Source organism: Pyrgilauda ruficollis, unplaced genomic scaffold (assembly GCF_017590135.1).
Source record: "Pyrgilauda ruficollis isolate IOZ18807 unplaced genomic scaffold, ASM1759013v1 scaffold115, whole genome shotgun sequence".
NCBI lineage: Eukaryota > Metazoa > Chordata > Aves > Passeriformes > Passeridae > Pyrgilauda > Pyrgilauda ruficollis.
The window spans coordinates 1,311,874-1,330,408 of NW_024509766.1; the positions used below are offsets into that span (position 1 = coordinate 1,311,874).

At 60.9% G+C, this 18,535-nt stretch overlaps 2 protein-coding genes across 5 annotated transcripts; one reads left to right on the forward strand and one right to left on the reverse strand.

The window, feature by feature from the left end:
- Nucleotides 1-211: 211 nt before the first annotated feature.
- Nucleotides 212-15,527, forward strand: ARHGAP45 (Rho GTPase activating protein 45). 3 transcript variants are annotated; one of them, XM_041481483.1, is made up of 23 exons: nt 212-420; nt 2,098-2,422; nt 3,590-3,733; nt 4,719-4,803; nt 4,882-4,954; nt 5,227-5,305; nt 5,495-5,632; nt 5,842-5,906; nt 6,165-6,275; nt 6,535-6,615; nt 6,809-6,988; nt 7,153-7,290; nt 7,500-7,690; nt 7,981-8,120; nt 8,451-8,528; nt 8,767-8,868; nt 9,095-9,258; nt 9,468-9,656; nt 10,005-10,142; nt 12,391-12,629; nt 12,864-13,122; nt 13,243-13,345; nt 13,512-15,527. In XM_041481483.1, the coding sequence occupies exons 1-23, from the start codon at nt 331-333 to the stop codon at nt 13,838-13,840; spliced, it is 3,441 nt and encodes a 1,146-aa protein (XP_041337417.1). In that variant the 5' UTR covers nt 212-330; the 3' UTR covers nt 13,841-15,527. The 3 variants fall into 3 exon arrangements, with proteins under 3 accessions (XP_041337417.1, XP_041337409.1, XP_041337426.1); XM_041481475.1 differs by lacking the exon at nt 212-420 and adding an exon at nt 705-1,158; XM_041481492.1 differs by lacking the exons at nt 212-420; nt 8,451-8,528 and adding an exon at nt 705-1,158.
- A 397-nt stretch (nt 15,528-15,924) lies between these two features.
- POLR2E (RNA polymerase II, I and III subunit E) lies at nt 15,925-18,344 on the reverse strand. Of its 2 annotated transcripts, none has more exons than XM_041482761.1 (8): nt 18,191-18,344; nt 17,893-18,067; nt 17,626-17,741; nt 17,174-17,254; nt 16,965-17,023; nt 16,692-16,770; nt 16,486-16,559; nt 15,925-16,061 (listed from the first exon to the last, which is right to left on the reverse strand). In XM_041482761.1, exons 1-7 carry the CDS (start codon nt 18,245-18,247, stop codon nt 16,494-16,496), a joined length of 633 nt encoding a protein of 210 aa, XP_041338695.1. In that variant the 5' UTR covers nt 18,248-18,344; the 3' UTR covers nt 15,925-16,061; nt 16,486-16,493. The 2 variants fall into 2 exon arrangements, with proteins under 2 accessions (XP_041338695.1, XP_041338685.1); XM_041482751.1 differs by having other exon boundaries at nt 15,925-16,202.
- Nucleotides 18,345-18,535: the final 191 nt, after the last annotated feature.

Genomic DNA, 18,535 nt, shown 5'->3' on the forward strand with positions numbered 1-18,535 from the left:
AGAGAGGGGCTCAGCCCCCCCAACTCTGTAAGCCCCAAACTGCAGCACTGAAACCCTCTGGAAACCCCAGAAGTGCCGGGGTCCCGCTGCCCCCTGTGACCCCGCAGGGCAGCCAGGGTGCCCCTGGCCCCGGCCTCGCTTCTGGGTGCGCGTTCGGCTTTTCCTGTTTCAGGTCGGGCTGCGAAGCCGATGAGGAAACGAGGCGGCGTCACACGCGCCCTCCTGACACTGCGCCCCGCGAATGTGACCGGCGCCGCGAGGAACCGGCACGGCGGCCAGGAACCGGGCCGAGCGAGGGGCTGAGGGCAGCGGCTCGGCCCCCCGGGAACAATGTTCTCCCGGAAGAAGCGGGAGCTGATAAAAACCCCCTCCATCTCCAAGAAGAGCCGGGCGGGAAGCCCCGTCCCGCAGAGCCTGCCGGTGAGTGCCTCCCCCGGACCCCTGGCACGGTGGGGGCTGTAGGGGCACCGGCACCCACGGAACTGCTGGGTAGAGCCACAGCCTGGCAGTGGGGCCCTGGATACGTCCAGCAGGTCTGTGAAGAGGAGGGAAACGAGAAAGAACCCTACTAGCGGGGCTGGGGGTGGGATTTTTACCCCTGATGAAGGGGACGGAGCAGCCGCCGAGGGAGGCGAGAGGGCAGGAAGGGACAGGGAGGAAATAAGGCGGGGGGGCTGCTGCCGAGGCTTTGGGAAGGGCAGAAAGACTCACAGACCTCCCTGGGGACCGGGATGAGAGCGGGGCGACGGTAGGCTCGGCCAGCCCCGGTGCCTCGGCTCTGCCAGATATTTATTTATTGACGCGTGGAACCCCCCGGAGCCGGAGGGGCCGGGAGGAAACGCTGCCCGCCGGGGCTCCCCGGCGCACCCCGCACCGCCCGCCCCGCGCCTGCGCCCCAGTCCCGGTGCGGGAGGCGACACCGGGCTGGCACGATGCCGACGGCGACCCGGAGCCCACCCGCGGCTCCTTAGCAGGGGACACCCGTCCCCATCCCCGTCCCCGAGTCCCCGGGAGAGGGGCCTATGGGTGGCAGCCAGCGGGATGCTCGGACGGGCTGCGGGCAAGAAAAGCTACAGCCCCTCGGCGGCTGCGGGCAGAGCCCACCCGCCCCAGCGCTCCCTGGACTCGCTGCCCCGCACGCCCGCCGTGAGGCTGACGGTACGGCCGGGGGCACCCCGGGGCGCCGGAGGGAGGGACGGGAGGTACCGGGGCCGCTGCAAGCCGGGAGGAGCGGGACAGGGCTGGGGTGATGCCCGGCGTGCTGGGGCGGAGGTCTTTGTGCCTCCTCGCAGCCCCATGGTGGTCTGGCCTCCCCGTGGGGATGGGCTCCCCCGTTCGCCCTCGCCCGCGGAAGCCTCGTGCTCTCGGTGCTCCGTGTCTGCTCCGCCGGTGCCAAAACCACTTCCGGCTGCGCCCGGCCGGGGATGCTGAGACCCCCCGCGTTCGTGTCAAACCGGGTGCCGGGGGTCGCTGGTGGGAGCTGCTGAGGGGCTGCAGGGTCCCCTCCCCACGCCCAAGGACTCTCACTGTTCGTGTGGCTCTCAAGCCGTGACAGCTCGGAACAGTGCCGGTACCAGCCCCTCCCTCAGTGCAATTTTACCCTTAGAAATCTGGGGCTTCCTCCGTCTGTAAAATACCTGTAAAACCCAAACAATAGCATGGGAGGTGTCCCTGTCTCTGCCTCCTTCCCCAGCATAGCAGCTGCTGAAAAAGAGGAAGAGACATGCGGGCTGGATCCTGCTGCCATTTTGCTCTTTTGGAGTCTCCACCCCCCTGGGCAGCCCCACCACGGTGGGTGCTGGGGTGGACAAACAGTGTCACCCACACTATCACTGTGTGCCCCTCATGACAAACACAGACCCGGAGGAGCTGGCAGGGACTGATGGGGGCAGCCAGGCGAGTGCCTAGACCCTGCCCACTCTCCCATGATGGTCCCCAAAGGGGATCCCTACCTGGGGAAACTGAGGCACGACAAGCTGCAGGATCTGACACCAGTCCCCCAAGGCTACAGCTCATTCTCCAGGATGGTGGTGTGGGGTGCTTCCCTCTCTGGGGTCCCTGCCATGCTGTATCCTCACAGTCACCCTCGCTCCCCAGGAGCTCTCCCGCAAGGATTGCCTGGAGGCGTCGGGCTCCAGTGGGGAGCTGCCCTCTGGCAGTGCCAAGCTCAGCAGCAGCCCCAGCGCCGTGGGCACCCTGAAGCGCCCCACCAGCCTGAGCCGCCATGCCAGCGCCGCCAGCTTCTCCCTGCCCACGGCCCCCCGCGCCGGGCCCAAGGGCCACAAGACCCCCATGGCCTACAGCCCTATGGAGGGCGGGGAGAGCCCCTTCATCGACCCCGAGGACATCTCCCAGCTGCTGGCGGACGTCGCCCGCTTCGCCGATGCCCTGGAGAAGCTGCGGGACGTGGTGCTGCGCGATGGTGAGTGCCCACCCCGCATCTCGGGGTGCTAACACCTCCATCTCGGCACCCTGGCACACACCCACCCGTGGCTGGGGGGTCTCTGTCTGGGCCAGAAGGCTGCAGGACCCCCGGGGCAGCGTGCAGCTGCGGTCAGAGTGGTGGGTTAGTGTAGCTCGGAGCCAGGATAACGCGGCTTCCTGCCTGCTATTTTCATCCGCCCGTTTTCCTGTTTACAGTGCAGCGGTGCCAGCCGCCTGCCAGGGCCCCCCGGCCACCACGGGGTGCCCGGCACGGCCCCCAGCCCACCAGGGCAGCCAGCAGGAGGGGCTGGGTGGTCTGCAGGCTCATGAGCAGCTGTCCTTGTCCAAGGGGACGCAGGGAATGTATCAATGCCGTGGTCTGGGGGCATATGACACCACGTTGTCAGTCCTGGTTTTGCAGAAATCCCTTTCCAGCCCTGAGCTGGGGGCTGGGATGGGGAGGGGTCTTTGCCTGGCTGGGCAGTGGGTGCTGATCCCCCATCCCAGCACTTCCCTGAGGGAGGTTCCTCACTTCCTAACCAGGCTGTCAGTCCCCAGTCCTAGACCTGCACTGGGAGGTCCTGGCCAGACCCCTGGGCTGGCAACTGGAGCCCACAGAAGGGAAGGTCCTGGGGGGAACCTGTGGGATGCAGCAAGCCTGGCTGGACCAGCCAATCCCTCCTGGCTGGAAGCGTCCACCCTAGACCTGCACTGGGGGGTCTTGGCCAGCCCCCGGGCTGGCAACTGGAGCCCACAGAAGGGAAGGTCCTGGGGGGAACCTGTGGGATGCAGCAAGCCTGGCTGGACCAGCCAATCCCTCCTGGCTGGAAGCGTCCATCCGGCAGGAGGGAGGGAAGGAAATGGAGGAAATTCCCAAACTGCTTTCAAGGGGAAAAGTTACTACGGAGGAAAAAAATGCTTCAAAGGTCAGACTGCCCCCTGGCCAATAGCAGGCTGGGCAGGAGACACACGGCCACGCTGTGGGGAGGTGCTGGGCAAGCAGGATGTGGCTGTGCCAGCCGTGGGGAGCCCTGAGGCCGGGGGGATTTGCTGCATAGTCTGGGAGATGGCAGGTCCCTGCCTTGGACGTGGCTGGGAGGTAAACAGGGGACAGGGGCAGGGACGTGGCACAAGGATGCAGCATCTCAGCCCCCCTCTCCTGCAGACCCCAAGGAGCCTCAGCGGCCGCTGGCCCACGAGTGCCTGGGTGAAACCCTCCGCATCCTGCGCCAGGTCATCAACAAGTACCCACTGCTCAACACCCTGGAGACCCTGACGGCCGCTGGGACCCTCATCTCCAAAGTCAAGGGTGAGACAGTGGTGCTGGGAGCTCTGTCCCACTCCCCTCCTGCCCCACGGTGGGGTGGGAGGGAATTGGGGAGCCCGTGAAGTGGTTACCAGGAGTGGAGCTGCCCCATGGACTGGTGGAGAGGGCAAAAGCATCATCTGCCTCTTGGTGTGGTTCAGCTTTAAGGATGATGCAGTGTCAGAAATGACAGATCCTGCCTGGGGGTTTCCAGGCACAGCCGCAGGAAAAACACTGAAATAATCAGATCCTGCTCCTGGCAGCCTCTCGTGTTTATGGAGCGGGGTCTGGGAGGTCAGATCCCAGCTGGGCACCACCTCCTGCTGCTGTCACCCACGGGGAGGGGGCGGCTGCACCTACCACAGGCACAGCACAACCTTCTGAGTCACCCATGGCTTCCTGGACACCAGCAGCCACCACAGGGGACAGCATGGCAGGGGGGCTGCTGGTTCCACATAGGGATAGGAGGAAATGGGCTTGGAGCAGACCCCTCCCCACCCCAAGGAGCTGACCCAAGGTCTGCCCAGCAGCCCTGGTTGCTGGTGTCCCGTGGTATGGGAGCTTGCCAAGCGCTGTCAGCCCCAGTTCCTGCTGCTTGGTGGTGGTTCCTCCTTTGACTGTGGGCAAGAGCCCTCCTGGAGGAGTTCATCCTGCTTGGAGAGGGCTCTGGAGGAGCCATGAGGCAGGGCAGGCAGTGGAACAGGTCCAGCAGCACTTTTCCAGCAGCCCTGAGTAACGGGAATAAACAGAAACACGAGCCAAGAGATGCTGTCAGGGACGTCAGTCCTGGGAAGAAGAGGGGGAAACTACTGTGCTGGAAAAATGCATTGTCCACAGGGATGATCCTTCCCTCTGCTCCCTTGATTCACCCCAGCCCCTTCCCCAGCCCCAAAGCCCTCTCTGATACCAGTGTGAGCTGGCAGGTCTTTCTGCTGGGACAGGGACGGCTGCTTGTGGCAACAGGGCTGTCACATTTCCTCACCTCCAGGTTTCCACTACGAATCCAACAATGAGGCGGACAAGCGGGAGTTCGAGAAGGCTGTGGAGACCATCGCCGTGTCCTTCAGCAGCACGTAAGGCAGTGTGGGCAGCCGTCCCCTGAGACAGCCCGTGTCACTGTGCTGAATCCAGCCCTGCTCCTCTCCCCACAGGGTGTCCGAGTTCCTCATGGGGGAGGTGGACAGCAGCACCCTCCTCTCCATTCCACCCAGCGACCAGAGCCAGGTGAGTGATGCCCTGGATGGATACCTGGCTGCTGCTGCCATGTGTGGCTGGGGATCACACAGGGCTCTGGCTGCTCCCCCCAGCTCTGGTGTGAGCCCAGAGCAGGCTGTTGCTCCAGTCACAGTTCCATTAGCTCCGGGGCACAGCCTGGGCACAGCTGACTTCCAGCAGTGGCATAAAGGCTCCAGTAGCTTCCATCCATCTGGCCAGCCCCTCCAGCTGCTCCCCATCCTCTTGGCTGACCAGTCCCTCTTCTTTCCCAATTCCCAAAGACTATGGAGAGCCTCTGTGGGGGGATTCCTGGGCCTAGAGGAGATGGAGTGTCCTCGGGCATGGACAGCTGTGACACAGGTAAGCAGGATGAGTCTGGGTGCAGGGTTTGGGGTCTGTGCAGGACCAGCACCTTCCCCATCATCGCTGCTGCCCCGAGTCACACGTGACTCCTCAGCTGGGGAAAGGCAGCAGAGCTGGTGGCACCAGGGCGGGCACAGAGCTGGGGGTGTTTGCACTGGAAGCTCAGGAGTGTCTGTCCCTGCACAGCCCGTCCTCCTGCTGAAGAGGTGGATGTGATGCTGCAGCGCTGTGAGGGGGGCGTGGACGCTGCCCTCCAGTATGCCAAAACCATCTCCAAGTACATGAAGGACCTGATAGGATACGTGGACAAAAGGACCACAGTGGGTGAGTGGGGGGACAGCAGGTGGGTCTCTTCTGGAGCAGGTCTGAGCCATGGGACAGGTTGAGGTCCCTCCTGGAGGAGGCTGATGCTGCCAGGGCAGTGGGAACCTCCCTGCTCAAGTTCCTCATTGATTTTTCAAAAGGAGATTGGGTTCCACCTGGGAAATCCCAGAGTCTCATGTGTCTTTTGACTTTCAACCTCTTCCTTCCAGAGGCAGAGTTTGCCAAAGCGCTCCAGAAGATAGCAAACATCTACAAGCAAATCATCAGTCAGGAGGTAAGTCCCCAAGTCCCTGAAGCCCCCAGTGCCAGGCAGGATTGGGAATCAGAAACTGGAGAGCCCATTCCATGTGCCCCAGCTTGGAAGGACATGGTGGCAGCTCTTTGGAGCCCTGCCTGGAGAAATTCAGGATGGGGCTTTTGCCAGCAGTCACCAGCCTTACCTTGCCTCTGGCTCTTCCTCCCCAAAGGATGCATCTCCTTGGGCTCACGCTGGGTGCTGGGGCTCAGGGAGATGTGTTTTTCTCCTCCCCAGACCAGCATGCCTTTCCTGTCCATCTATCTGCTGGCCCTGGAGCAGGACATGGAGCACGGGATCTCAGTTGTGCAGGCAGCCAGCGCCCTGCAGCAACAAAGCTTCCTTCAGGTGAGGGGACAGAAGGTCCTTCCTGGGTCTGGAGGTCCTGGTGTTGCAGAGGTGGCTCTTCCTTAGCTCAGTCCAGAGGGAACCTGCATCTAATACTTCCCAGGCTGTAGATTTCCACCCCTGGCTCAAACCAGTGCCTGTGCCAGGAGTGACAGTGACCACCACAGGGCACTTCTCTGTGCAAAGTCTTGGCGAGGGCAGAGCAGGAGTGCTCAGCTCAGGTCATCATGGGGCTGTTCCTCCCTCCCTCCCCACGCAGCCACTGATGGTGAGACGTCTGGAGCATGAGAAACGCAGGAAGGAGATCAAGGAGCAGTGGCACCGGGCGCAGAGGAAACTGGTGAGTGCCTGGGTTTGTGTTCCCAATCCCAGCCTGGAGCAACCTGTGACTCTGAGGAGCAACCTCCTCTGAGGCCGCTGGGCACCCTGCCCCTCTCCAGCAGTGTTGAGTGCCTCTGCTGTGCTGGGGGACCCTGGCAGAAGCTGGTGACCCCCTTGCTGGGCTCCAGCCTCACCCTGGCTCTCCCTGGCAGCAAGAGGCAGAGGGGAACCTGCGCAAGGCCAAGCAGATATACATGCAGCGCAGCGAGGAGCACGACAAGGCCAAGTACATGGCAGTGAAAGCAGAGGAGGAGCAGCAAAACACCACCAGCAGCATCACCACCAAAACCCTGGACAAGAAGAGGCGGCTGGAAGAGGAAGCCAAGAACAAGGTAGGAGGGTGACAGCTCTGGAGGGGCCTCCTTGCTCCTGCTGTCCCCTGAGCCACATGGGGTGAACTGATCCTCAGGAATGCCTGCATGGATAGGGTCCAAGGGGCTGCTCTTATTCTCCTCACCTCTGAGCTTTTCCCATCCCTTGCTCTCCCACCTCCCAGGCAGAAGAGGCCATGGCCACGTATCGTACCTGCGTGGCCGATGCAAACACGCAGAAGCAGGAGCTGGAGGACACCAAGGTGAACTCTCTGCGGCAGATCCATGAAATGATCAAACAGTCTGACCAGGTCATCAAGTCGGTGAGTCCCCAGGGTGGGAGGGGGCTGTGCCCTGCTCTGGAGAGCTCAGAGCTCCCTTCCAGCAGAGCTGCCCCTATTCCAGAGGGCGTTTGGGTGGATGCAGAGCTCCCCTCTCCCTCAAGCTCAGAAAAGCTCCGCTTTGTGCTCCTGATTTCCCACCTAACCCAGCCCACCAAGCTCACGCCTGTCCCTCTCCACGTCGCTTTTAGGTCACCATCTCCTTCTACCAGCTCATGCACATGCAGACAGCACCTCTGCCCGTGAACTTCCAGACTCTGTGTGAGAGCAGCAAGCTCTACGACCCGGGCCAGCAGTACGCCTCCCACGTCCGGCAGCTGCAGCGCGGCGACGAGCCCGACGTCCAGTACGACTTCGAGCCCTACGTGTCCCACAATGCCTGGTAAGGGAGGACAGGGTTCATTCCTGGGTAATGCTCCAGTTCCCTTCGTTATCTCCTGCCACCCACGCCCTCCTGCAGGAGGCAGGATGCTTTCAGCATTCCTGAAGGCAGCTCCTGCTGGGAATGCTGGGGCTGGACCAGCTGGGAATTGCTCTCTTATCCTTCAGTTCATCCTAGATGAGACAGGCTGTTGAGTATTTAAGAGACTGTGATTGTGTAGACTGGTGGATGGCAGCCATAAAGTCTCCAAGTGTCCTTCCTTCCCATCCACATTCCCTTTTCCCCTCCAGGTCTCCCTTTACTCAGGCACAGAAGGGCAGCTTCAGTGCCACTGAGTTCTCCACGAGTGCAGAGGGGGCTGGGGCTGGCTCGGAGGGAGCAGCAGGAGCCAAGGAGTCGCCAAGTGGGGCCGGAGCGGCCGAGAGAAGAGGTGAGACTGCACCCAGAGCTCTGCATCCCCTCTCCCATGTCCCCCCAGAGTGGGACCCCCAGGGTACGAGGAGCTTTGCTGGCAGCAGCAGGATGGGCTGGGAGCCTCCTCCTGAAGGACACTAAATCAGATCTGTGGCATTTTGCTCCCTAAGAAACTACTGCCCATCTTCCCATCTCCCCTTTCCTTGCTGGGTGTCACTGGAAGCACCAAACCCCACCAGCAGCTTCCCCCAGTCATCCCAGTTTCTCCCAGCATCCAGGCTGTTCTCCAGCCATTCCCTCCTAAACACAGACAGCAATCCCAAGGGACTGTGTGTTCTCTCTGCAGGTGGGAGGGGACACAAGGTGCATAAATCCTGGCCAACCTCTGTCACTGATGCTGACAGCAGCTTGGATTCCAATGCAGGTAGATATGGGAACAGCCCAGGAGCCCCTCCCAGCACAACCAATTTAAACCCAGAGCTTCCCAGTTAGGGTAGGGAACCATCCCCTGTTTTACCAGCCCTGTGAGAACACTGCTGTAAATGACCGTGCTGATCACAGTCTCCAGTGGGATAGGGTGGGATTTGATGGCATGGGGTGAGCTCTCAGGAGAGAAGCAGCTTTGCAGGTGGTTCACTGGTCTGTGGGTTTTCCTTGGACAGGTGAGTTCAGCCACAAGCTGCAGCGCCTGTCATCCAACGGCACCGCGTCCTCCAGTGAGGAGCTGGAGGAGAAGGACGGCACCACCACTCCCTTTGAGCAGAGTAGGTGACAGGGTGGGAGGTGACAGTGCTGCTGCCACACCCCCACCACGGCAGAGCTCCCCACGGGCTGCTTTTCCCAAATTCTGCAGGCAAACCCAGCAATTGCTGGAGATCCCTGGTGATGTCCCCAGCAGCTCTGCCTTTCCTGAGGGATGAGCCCTGCTCAGACCGGTGACAGTGACAGTCCTGCTCAAGCTGTTCCTTACCTACATTTCCTTTTCTGTAGGCATCAACGGGATCACCCCGGAGCTGGCAGCTCCCACAGGGCCCTTTCGGAATGTTGGCTTGTCCAAGGCTGCCCAGACCCACCGGCTGAGGAAGCTCCGTGCCCCTTCCAAGTGTCGGGAGTGCAACAGCTACGTGTACTTCCAGGGAGCCGAGTGTGAGGAGGTGAGTTGGGACAGCTGGGGCTGGAACCCAGCTCTGACCGTGGTCAGGAGGACATTTCTCCTGTGGGGAGGGTTCCAGGTGGAAAACGGTGCTTTCCTTTGGTGCTGCAGCATCCCCAAGGCATTTTTCCTGTCTCTCACCATGCTCTGAGCAGTGCCTGCTGTCTCTGTGGCTGCCCCTGCCTCCACGTGTTCCCCTTTCTCTTCCAGTGCTACTTGGCCTGCCACAAGAAGTGTCTGGAGACCTTGGCCATCCAGTGTGGGCACAAGAAGCTCCAAGGGAAGCTGCAGCTCTTCGGGCAGGACTTCACCAAGGCGTCTCGGGGCAGCCCGGACGGGATCCCCTTCATCGTCAAGAAATGCATTTCAGAGATTGAGAAGCGAGCCCTGAAAACAAAGGTGAGTGACACTCCCCTCTCCTCCTCCTCCTCAGCTGGCTGAGCCACAGGCCCTTGGAAGGATCCTCTGGAAAACCAACAGGCTCGATTTCAGATTTCCACAGGGCAGGGAGCCAGGGATGAGCTTGGCCCAGATACCCCAAACTCTGCCTTTGGAAAATCACCTCTCCTTCCTCTGCTTTCCTGTGCAGCAGGAATGACTGAGCTGGAAGGAGATATCCCAAAATGACTTCCCAAAGGGATTTCCCACTCCAGAAGGAGAGGGTGGGAGCACACAGCTCACTGTCCCATGCAAACATGACGAGGAACCTCTCCCCTCACTTCAGCTCCACTTTTCTCTCTTTCACAGGGCATCTACCGAGTTAACGGTGTCAAGACACGCGTGGAGAAGCTTTGCCAGGCCTTTGAGAACGGGAAGGAGCTGGTGGAGCTGTCCCAGGCCTCCCCTCATGACATCAGCAACGTCCTGAAGCTCTACCTGAGACAGGTGAGGTGCTGAGGCCTCGTGGTGGGCAGGGAGGGGAGCCGGCCAGAGGAACCAACCTGCCAGGAGGAATTCTGCACAAACTGGCCTCAGTGACTGGCGGGGTTGGGAGGGAGGAGGAGTGGGTTGGTCTTGGAGATGGGGCCACGGTGACCCCCCCAGCTCATCCCACACGGCGTCACTGCGGTCACAGGCACAGCACAGCGACGTGCCCAAGCACTGAACAAGGAGCGCTCCACCCCTTGCAGTTGGGGAACTGGCTACCCAAAAAGGGAAGGGGCCAGCAAAGGTCACCCTGCAGGGGCTGAGTCACGTCCCCATGGGGTGGGCTCTGACCCTGGAGTCGTCCTGGGGGGGGCTTAGTGGGGTCTCTTCCCCTGAGCTCACCTTGAATAGGCTCAGCAGGGTTCCTGCCCCTTGGGTCACCCTGGGGTGGGCTCACTGAGGTTTCTGCCCCTTGGATCACCCTGGGGTGGGTTTAGTGGGGTCTCTGTCCCTGGGATCACCCCTGGGGGGGCTCAGTGGGGTCTCTGCCTCTCAGGTCACCTTGAGGTGGGCTCAGCAGGGTCTCTGCCCCTGGGGTCACCCCTGGGTGGGCTCAGTGGGGTCTCTGCCTCTCAGGTCACCTTGAGGTGGGCTCAGCAGGGTCTCTGTCCCTTGGATCACACTGGGGTGGGTTTAGTGAGGTCTCTGCACCTGGGATCACCCCTGGGGGGGCTCAGTGGGGTCTCTGCCTCTCAGGTCACCTCTGGGTGGGCTCAGCAGGGTCTCTGCCCCTGGGACCCCCCCTGGGTGGGCTCAGTGCGGTCTCTGTCCCTGGGATCCCCCCTGGGTGGGCTCAGTGCGGTCTCTGTCCCTGGGATCCCCCCTGGGTGGGCTCAGTGCGGTCTCTGTCCCTGGGATCCCCCCTGGGTGGGCTCAGTGCGGTCTCTGTCCCTGGGATCCCCCCTGGGTGGGCTCAGTGCGGTCTCTGTCCCTGGGATCCCCCCTGGGTGGGCTCAGTGCGGTCTCTGTCCCTGGGATCACCCCTGGGTGGGCTCAGTGAGGTCTCTGCCCCTGGGACCACCCCTGGGTGGGCTCAGTGGGGTCTCTGTCCCTGGGATCACCCCTGGGTGGGCTCAGTGGGGTCTCTGCCCCTTGGGTCACCCCTGGGTGGGCTCAGTGGGGTCTCTGCCTCTCGGGCCACCCCAGTGTGTGCTCAGCCCCAGCACCCCCCACCCTGTACCCAAACTGCCGTTACAAACAGCGTCACCCACATCCTCCGAGCCACCGCAAGGCAGGGGCACGGCGGAAGCCGCTTCTCTCTTGCAGCAGCCGTGCGTTAACTCTTTGTGCTGCCTTTTTCTGTAACCACTCCCCCTCCCCAAGGGCGGCTCTGTGTTACCTCCCAGGGAAAGCACATCACATCAGAAGTCAAGGACTCTGAGTGGCTTTCATGGTTTTTCCAAAGAGAAGCAGAGTGGAAAAGAGAGGGGGAAATCAGTGCTGAGCCCCAACCTGAGCCCTTGCTGCAGAGCAATGGGTTAAAGTCCTTCTCTAAAGGGGTGGATGGAGGGAGCCCGCTCTGCTGTGAGGCAGCCTGTCCCCAAAACATCCGTTAAGGCTGCTCTGAAAACATCCCCAGCCATGTGGAACACCCAGCAGTCAACACCAGCTCCTTCTGCTTCACACGAACTTCAGAGAACAGTTTCCCCTGCCACAGCTCCACCTCTGCTGCAGGCTGTGCCCTTCACATCTTGCCTCCCCCACCCAGAACAACCCATCCCTGTCCTCTTCCCAGCCACCCCTTGTCTGCTGGGGAACCTCCAGTTGGGCCCACCCCAGCCAGGGATTTTCCAGGAGAAAAAGGGAATCCCTGCACCTCAACCCAGCAGGGAGCACCCACGGGTGGATCAAACACTGCTTTTGGCTGGAACTTCACAAGTGCTCCTTGGCCAGGGCTAACGAGGCTCGACTGATGCTCCAGGAGATGGATAAATAAATGTCACCTCTGGGTAGAGGTTTGCAGCACTGCAGGTCACAGGCTCGTGGAATTCTGAAATGGGTGTTAAAAGTGCTCTAAGCTCTCTTGAAGCTGGCCTCGAGCACTTCCAGGGATGTTTCCTCACTGTAGAAATGCCCCAGGGGTTGCCAGCTCAGCAGCTCGGCACAGGTCCAGATCTTATGGAGGTGGGAGCTGCTCCCAGGACCAGCATCATCTTCTCTTCTCTTCTCTTCTCTTCTCTTCTCTTCTCTTCTCTTCTCCCTGCAGCTGCCAGAGCCCCTCATGCCCTTCAGGCTGTACAACGAGCTGATGGGGCTGGCCAAGGAGAGCCTGCAGGGCGGGGAGGCCAAGGGCCGCAGCGGGAAGGGCAGCCCCGAGCTGGTGGACAGAGGAGCTGACACCGACCGCGTGGTGCTGAGCCTGGTGCTGAAGCTGAGGGAGCTGCTGAAGGAGCTCCCCTCTGAGAACATGGCCACGCTCCAGTTCCTCCTGCAGCACCTGAGGAGGTGAGAGGGGCACGGCCAGAGCCTGTGTGGCTGCTGGGCACCTTCCCTTTATCCTTTATGGGGTGCGGAGGTGCGTGCAGCCTCCTCGCTGCAGCCAGGAGGAAGGGCTGTGGTTGCAGCTGCTTCTCTCCCCATCCTGAGGCTCGAGTTCTCCAGCCCAGCAGCTCCCCCAGCCCTGCCCATGCACACCTCTCCCTCCTTGCTCTCACAAGCTGTTCCTCCCCCTCCCACCAGGATCATGGAGGTGGAACAGGACAACAAGATGACCTCAGGCAACCTGGGCATCGTCTTTGGGCCGACGCTGATGCGCCCCAGGCCCACGGATGCCACGATTTCCTTGTCCTCTCTGGTGGATTATCCCCACCAAGCTCGGATCATTGAGGCACTCATCATCTTCTACCCCACCATCTTCGAGCACAAGGACATGGCACCAGCTGAGCCCAGCAGACGTGGCTCAGGTGCCACAGAGGAGGTGGCCAGTGGTGCTGAGCAGGTAGGAACCCCCAGGGAAGGGGGATCCTTGGAGGATGTTCCATGAACCTTCACTGGAGTCAGCTCCTGGGGAGTGAGAACTCTCCTCCGTGCCCTCACCACCATCCCTGTTCCCTCCCAGGTCCATGCAGGCTCCCAGCCCGTGGCTCCTCTTGGCACCAGCCCCTACCTGGAGCTGCCTTCGGAGAAAGGGAATTTGGCTTTCAGTGCTGACTCGCTTGCAGGTCAGTGAGAGGCACTGCGGGTTCCCGGTGGGCACAGGTCCCTTGGGAGGCACGGAGGGCACACAGACCCATCCCTGCCCCAGGGACCCCAGGTTTGCTGCAGGAAGTTCCTGCTGATGGCACGGTGCTGGGCTGGAGGGTGGCACAGAGCTCCTCTGTCCCACAGAGTCCGGCGACCGCTCCGTGGACTCCGACTCGGAGCTGGAGGACACTGGGGAGCCACGGACACACCTGACCAAGCAGGGGAGCGAGACCAGCACGGAAGAGGTTAATTTCTATGACGAGGGGAGCGAGGGGCTGCGGAGCAGGAGCTGCAGCGTGGGCCAGTCGGATGCAGAGGGCTCCGCTCCCCGCTGCTGCAGCCCTGGGGAGGAGCAAAGCGACCTGGAGGAGCACGCTGAGAGCCGCAGCCCCGGCAGCCCCAGGGATGCCACAAACCAGCCCGGCAGCTCTCGGGGCCACGGCAGCCACGAGCTGCAGCCCCGGCTCATCTAAGCCACCACAGACACCGGGGTGGACAAAGGGGCAAATCCCCTAGGCTGCCCAGATGCTGGAAAGTGGAATGTGGAGGGGTGGGAGGGACATGTGGCAGCCCGGGGGGGTTTGGTGTGTCAGCTGCAGGCGAGTCCTGGCTGGAGCTTTCACACAAAACCCCTGAGCCCCTCAGTGTCCAGCCAGAGAACAGGGTCACAGCCTGCTGGGACCCCTGGCTCAGCTGGGGCCATGAAGGACCTTGCCTGGGAGGGAGCTGTTTGGACAAACCCTCCACTTGTTCAGGATTGGGGAGGAAGCCAGGGCTGTGCCAGTGCCAGGTGTTTTATTTTTGTTGTGCACCTGAATCCCTGAATCCCTCACCTGTGCTGTGAGATCAAGGTTGGAGGAGTCAAAGGACCTGGTCATCCCTGATGGCTGAGGCTGGAAGGGAGCCAAGGCTTCCAGGAGTGACATGGGAACAAGAATCACTCAAGATGGGCAGGAGAATGACACCACAGGAGCAGATGGAACTGAAGGCAGCTCACAGGGACAGGGACACAGCTGGAGCAGCTGCTCCACCTCACCCTGAGCCAGGCTTGGCTTTGGGGCTGTGCCAGGATCTCAGGGGATGTCCCTCACTGTCACCTGACTGAAGTAGGGTTCAGGATGGATTTCCTGCCCCAAAACCTCAGCACTGTGGCCCAGCTGATGGCATGCAGCTGATTGCTGCTTGGGTTGACAGGCATTTGGATTGGTGGGCATTTCCCTCCTTGGCAGGAGACATGCAAGGAGCAGCCTCAGGCTGTGGACAGCCTTAGGGCAGGGTCTGCAGGGTCCTGAGCCCTGCTGAGCTGTCCTGGTTTGGTTGTACAGTCATTGCATCTCCAAAAAGCTGTGCTGCAAGTCCAGGACTAACTCCCTCTGCTCTTGCAAGTGGGCAAGGGGCAGGTCCCCAGGGGGAAGCACCTCTTCCTCCTCCTCCTCAGGGCCACCACGGCCTGGATCCAGGCCAGCCCAGCCCCAGCCAGTGTAATTTTGAGCTTCCTTTCCTTTTCTGCAAAGACATGAACCTACCCTTCAACATGACTCCACTACCTCTGCTGGCAAAGGGACTAAAGCCAAAGTGGGTTTTTTTTTAAAGCCATGAGACTTTTCCTGCACTGAGGCACAGAGAAACAAGTAGAGTTTTAGCTTGGAATGAGCTGAGAGCCTTTTCCTTCGTTCTCCTGCTTGTGGAGACAGACCAGGTGGTGTTGGAGGGGTCTCAGACACCTTGGTACTGCAAAACCAGGCAATGGACAGGAGTTTTGAGCCCTCTGAAGTCGATGGAGAACCCATCTCAGCAAAGGTACATAAACCCAGGTGAACTCACAGGTTTGGAACTGAGCCAGGGAAGAGCTGGAGACCTGCAGGATTTGTTGTGCCCTCCAGTTCTTCCACAGATTTGGATTTTTCAAGGGCACAGTTGGATTTTTCCAGGCAGCAGGATGTGGGAATGCTGCTGCCACGGCGGTACTGTGTGTGTGTGAGGGTGGGTGAGGATGATGAGGGTGAGTGTGAGTGAGAGAAGGGGCTAAAGCTGCACTTGAGCTTCCCACAACAGCAGCTCCCTCCTGGCTGTGTCGATTCTGTGTTTGTCCTGACAGGCCTGTGCTGCTGCACCATGCTGCCTTGCTGTGTTCATATTGAAAAGCTTCCCAAAAAAATAATAAAACCAATGTGTTCTGACGTGTTTGTCCTGGGGATCAGGATCTTCCAGGCTCCCCCTGCCACAGAAGGCCAAATCCAAATGTTTCTGGCAAAACAAGTGAAGTTTAAAGCCCCCAGAGTCCTGGGATGGATTGAAATGAGTGCAGCTGGGGGTGATGAGTAACTCTCCGTGGCAGGGTCTGAGCAGCAGGGTCCCAAAGCAGGAGATCAGGGAAGGAGGAGGTAAGTCTGAACTGCAGCTTCCAAACTGCCCAGGGCAGCTGGTGAAGGCTCTGCAGGGCTCAGCCACGGTGCAGAGTCCTGGCAGGAAGAGATTCCAAACAGAATGAAAATTATGGGAACTTGCAGAGTCTGGAGGCTTTGCCACATGGAGAGGCTGAGCAACACTACAGCACTGAGGGTACAAACCTTTATTTCAAACAAGAGCCCATAAAATAGGGAGCAAAAGGCTTTCCCACTCGTTTTCTCCCATGGCTTCAGGTCTCCATGGCTGAGTCCTGGATGGGACTGAGGGGTCACCACAAAGTCCAAGCTGGAAGACAAGGAATGAGGCCCAGTGATGGGGCTGCAGAGAGGCAATGTGGGAATTTCCTTGGACTTCCTTGCCATCCTGAAGTGCAGGAATCTCCGAGCGCCCATGAACTGCTGGTGGGAGCCACCCAGCTCCTCACACCTGGAAGAGAAGGAGGGATGGCATCACCTCCTGCCCCTGACCTGAGCCTGCTCCAGGTGCCTCTGAACACCCCAAATCCCAGTGGGCACAGCCTGAGCAGAGGCACAGCCTGAGCAGAGGCACAGCTGACAGGGGAGCCTCACCCCGCTCTCCCCAGCAGCTCCCTCCATGAGCCATTTAAAACTCTGAGATGTTTCCCTGCAAGCAGCTGCTTCACACTGACCTTGGAACATCCCCTGGCACTGCCCAGAGCCCCCCAGGCAGGGGGGTCCCTCATCCTTACCCACTGTGTCACTGCACCAGTCTGTAGGTGATGTACCTGCCCGCCGTCTCGCTGGGCCTGATGATCTTCACTACCTGCAAGGCAGACACAGAGCTCAGGAAGAGAAGGAGACACTTTTTCTGCTCCAAGAGCTCCAAAATGCCCTCAAGGATCATCCCCTCCCTGCCCTGCCCCAGGGAGCTGCTGCCTCAGCCTGCTCCTCTCACCTGGCCACGCTTTATCCCGAAGTACCGGGCCACGGGGTCCCCAGCCTGGATCCTGGGGAGCTGGTTCTCCCTCAGTTTGCTGTGCTGGGGGTCAAGGAGAAGCTCCAGACACGCCATGAGCTGCTCATGGAACAGAAATGAACCCTGGCAGGAGGAGGGGTTTTCAGCCCAAATTCCATTACCCCCTGAGCAGGATGGAGGGACACTCAAAGGGACACAAAGGGACACTCAAAGGGATACTCAAAGGGACACAAAGGGACACTCAAAGGATACTATCGGGCCAGCAGCTCCGTTACCTCCTCCTTTGTCATAACCACGTGCTCTGGCACCAGCTGCAAACACAAGAGAGGCTGAGATACAACGTGTTTGGGAGGGGAAAAGGACAACTGTGTCCCTCAGCCCAGCCAGAGACCAGGAGAAGGACTCTGGGGGCAGCAGGGAGGCAGCCAGCATGAGGGAGGGGCCGTCCTGTCCCTGCTCACCTCGTGCTCCGTGATGTTGATGAGAAGCTCCTGCTGCAGGAACTGCTCCAGGATGTATTTGGGAGCCATGTCAACCAGGGACTGGAAGGAAAAGGCCCATCAGAGGTGGCTGGGGCAGCCCTGGCAGTGCTCAGAGCTGCTCCTCCGTAAGCACCTGGGCTCACACAGACACAGGCAGGCTGAGAATGAGCACATGGATCTCCTGGAACAGGGAAACATCTGTTTTTCCCTCCCCCAGCAACTAACTGCTCATGGGCTCTCATCTCTGCCACTGTCACCAGGAGCAGCTGCTCTGACTGAACACATTTGGGTGCCAAAAAAGAGCCTGTGCTAATGTACAACAGGCTCTAGGAGGGAAATTCAGGGCTTTTATTTACCCACAGCAACGCTAAGAAACAGAGAAGGAAAACTTTCACAGCTCCTGAGGAGGACACGGCCCTGTCCCCACAGACCTGCTTGGCCGAGGGGGTCATTCCCTGCTGCACCACGATCAGCGCCCGGGTGATGTTCTCCTCCTGCATGCGCTGGCAGTACATCTTGATCGTCTTGATCCCCACCTTGGGCTCCTCTGAGGAAACAGCCAGACGCGGGGTCACCGAGAGCACTCTGAACTCCCCTCCCCGAGGGCTCAGCCAGACCCGGGACAACCCAAAATTCCCCCGAGCTCCGAACCTCGCCTGGGTCACGCTCTGAGCCCCGCCCGGGCCCGCGCTGCTCACCGGGGAAGAACACGAACATCTGATCGGTGGGATCATCGTTGTGAGCCACCAGCACGGTCAGGTCGGTGCGACGGGGCCGGCCCTCGCTGGGCTTGTCCCCGAACTGCGCCTTGAACTCCTCCAGCGTCTGATCCAGCTCGTCCTGGGTCACCAGGTACCCGCGGTCGTGGCAGAGCTGCGGGGGCAGCACCGCGCTCAGGAACCGGCAGGCGGACCGGCCTCCACGCCCCCCGCCTCCCACCGGAACCCCCCCACACACACGAGGCTCGGCCCTCCCGGTGCCTCCGTTGCCCCGGACCTGCATGATTGTCTTGCGGATCTTCCACAGCCGGTACGTCTCCTCCTCGTCGTCCATCTTGGCCGCTGAGGCCTCCGCGGGCTGCCCGCGCTGCCGCCTGCCCCGCGCGCGCACACGGGGGGCCTCAGCCGCGGCGCCTCCTGGGAGATGTAGTCCGCCGCGTGCTGCCCCCCGCCGCTGGCTCCGGGATCGACGGGCATCTCCGTGCTGCTGTCGGGATGGGTCTGTGCTGCTGTCGGGATGGGTCTCTGGGTGGCTGCGGCTCCTTTCGGAACCCGCGGCCGCTCGGGAGGGAATCGCCGCCCCGGGGGCGTGGCCCGCAGCACCTGTCTCCACACCCCGCCC

What these genes read in the sequence shown, in the direction of transcription:
- ARHGAP45 (XM_041481475.1), top strand. Translation starts at nt 1,042, where the DNA reads ATGCTCGGACGGGCTGCGGGCAAGAAAAGCTACAGCCCCTCGGCGGCT. An exon ending in TACGTGTCCCACAATGCCTG is followed by an intron (nt 7,691 to 7,980) that starts GTAAGGGAGGAC and finishes TTTCCCCTCCAG; the next exon opens with GTCTCCCTTTACTCAGGCAC. An exon ending in AGGGAGCCGAGTGTGAGGAG is followed by an intron (nt 9,259 to 9,467) that starts GTGAGTTGGGAC and finishes TTTCTCTTCCAG; the next exon opens with TGCTACTTGGCCTGCCACAA.
- POLR2E (XM_041482761.1), bottom strand. Translation starts at nt 18,247, where the DNA reads ATGGACGACGAGGAGGAGACGTACCGGCTGTGGAAGATCCGCAAGACA. An exon ending in TCCGCAAGACAATCATGCAG is followed by an intron (nt 18,068 to 18,190) that starts GTCCGGGGCAAC and finishes CTGCCCCCGCAG; the next exon opens with CTCTGCCACGACCGCGGGTA. An exon ending in TCGGGATAAAGCGTGGCCAG is followed by an intron (nt 16,560 to 16,691) that starts GTGAGAGGAGCA and finishes TCTGCCTTGCAG; the next exon opens with GTAGTGAAGATCATCAGGCC.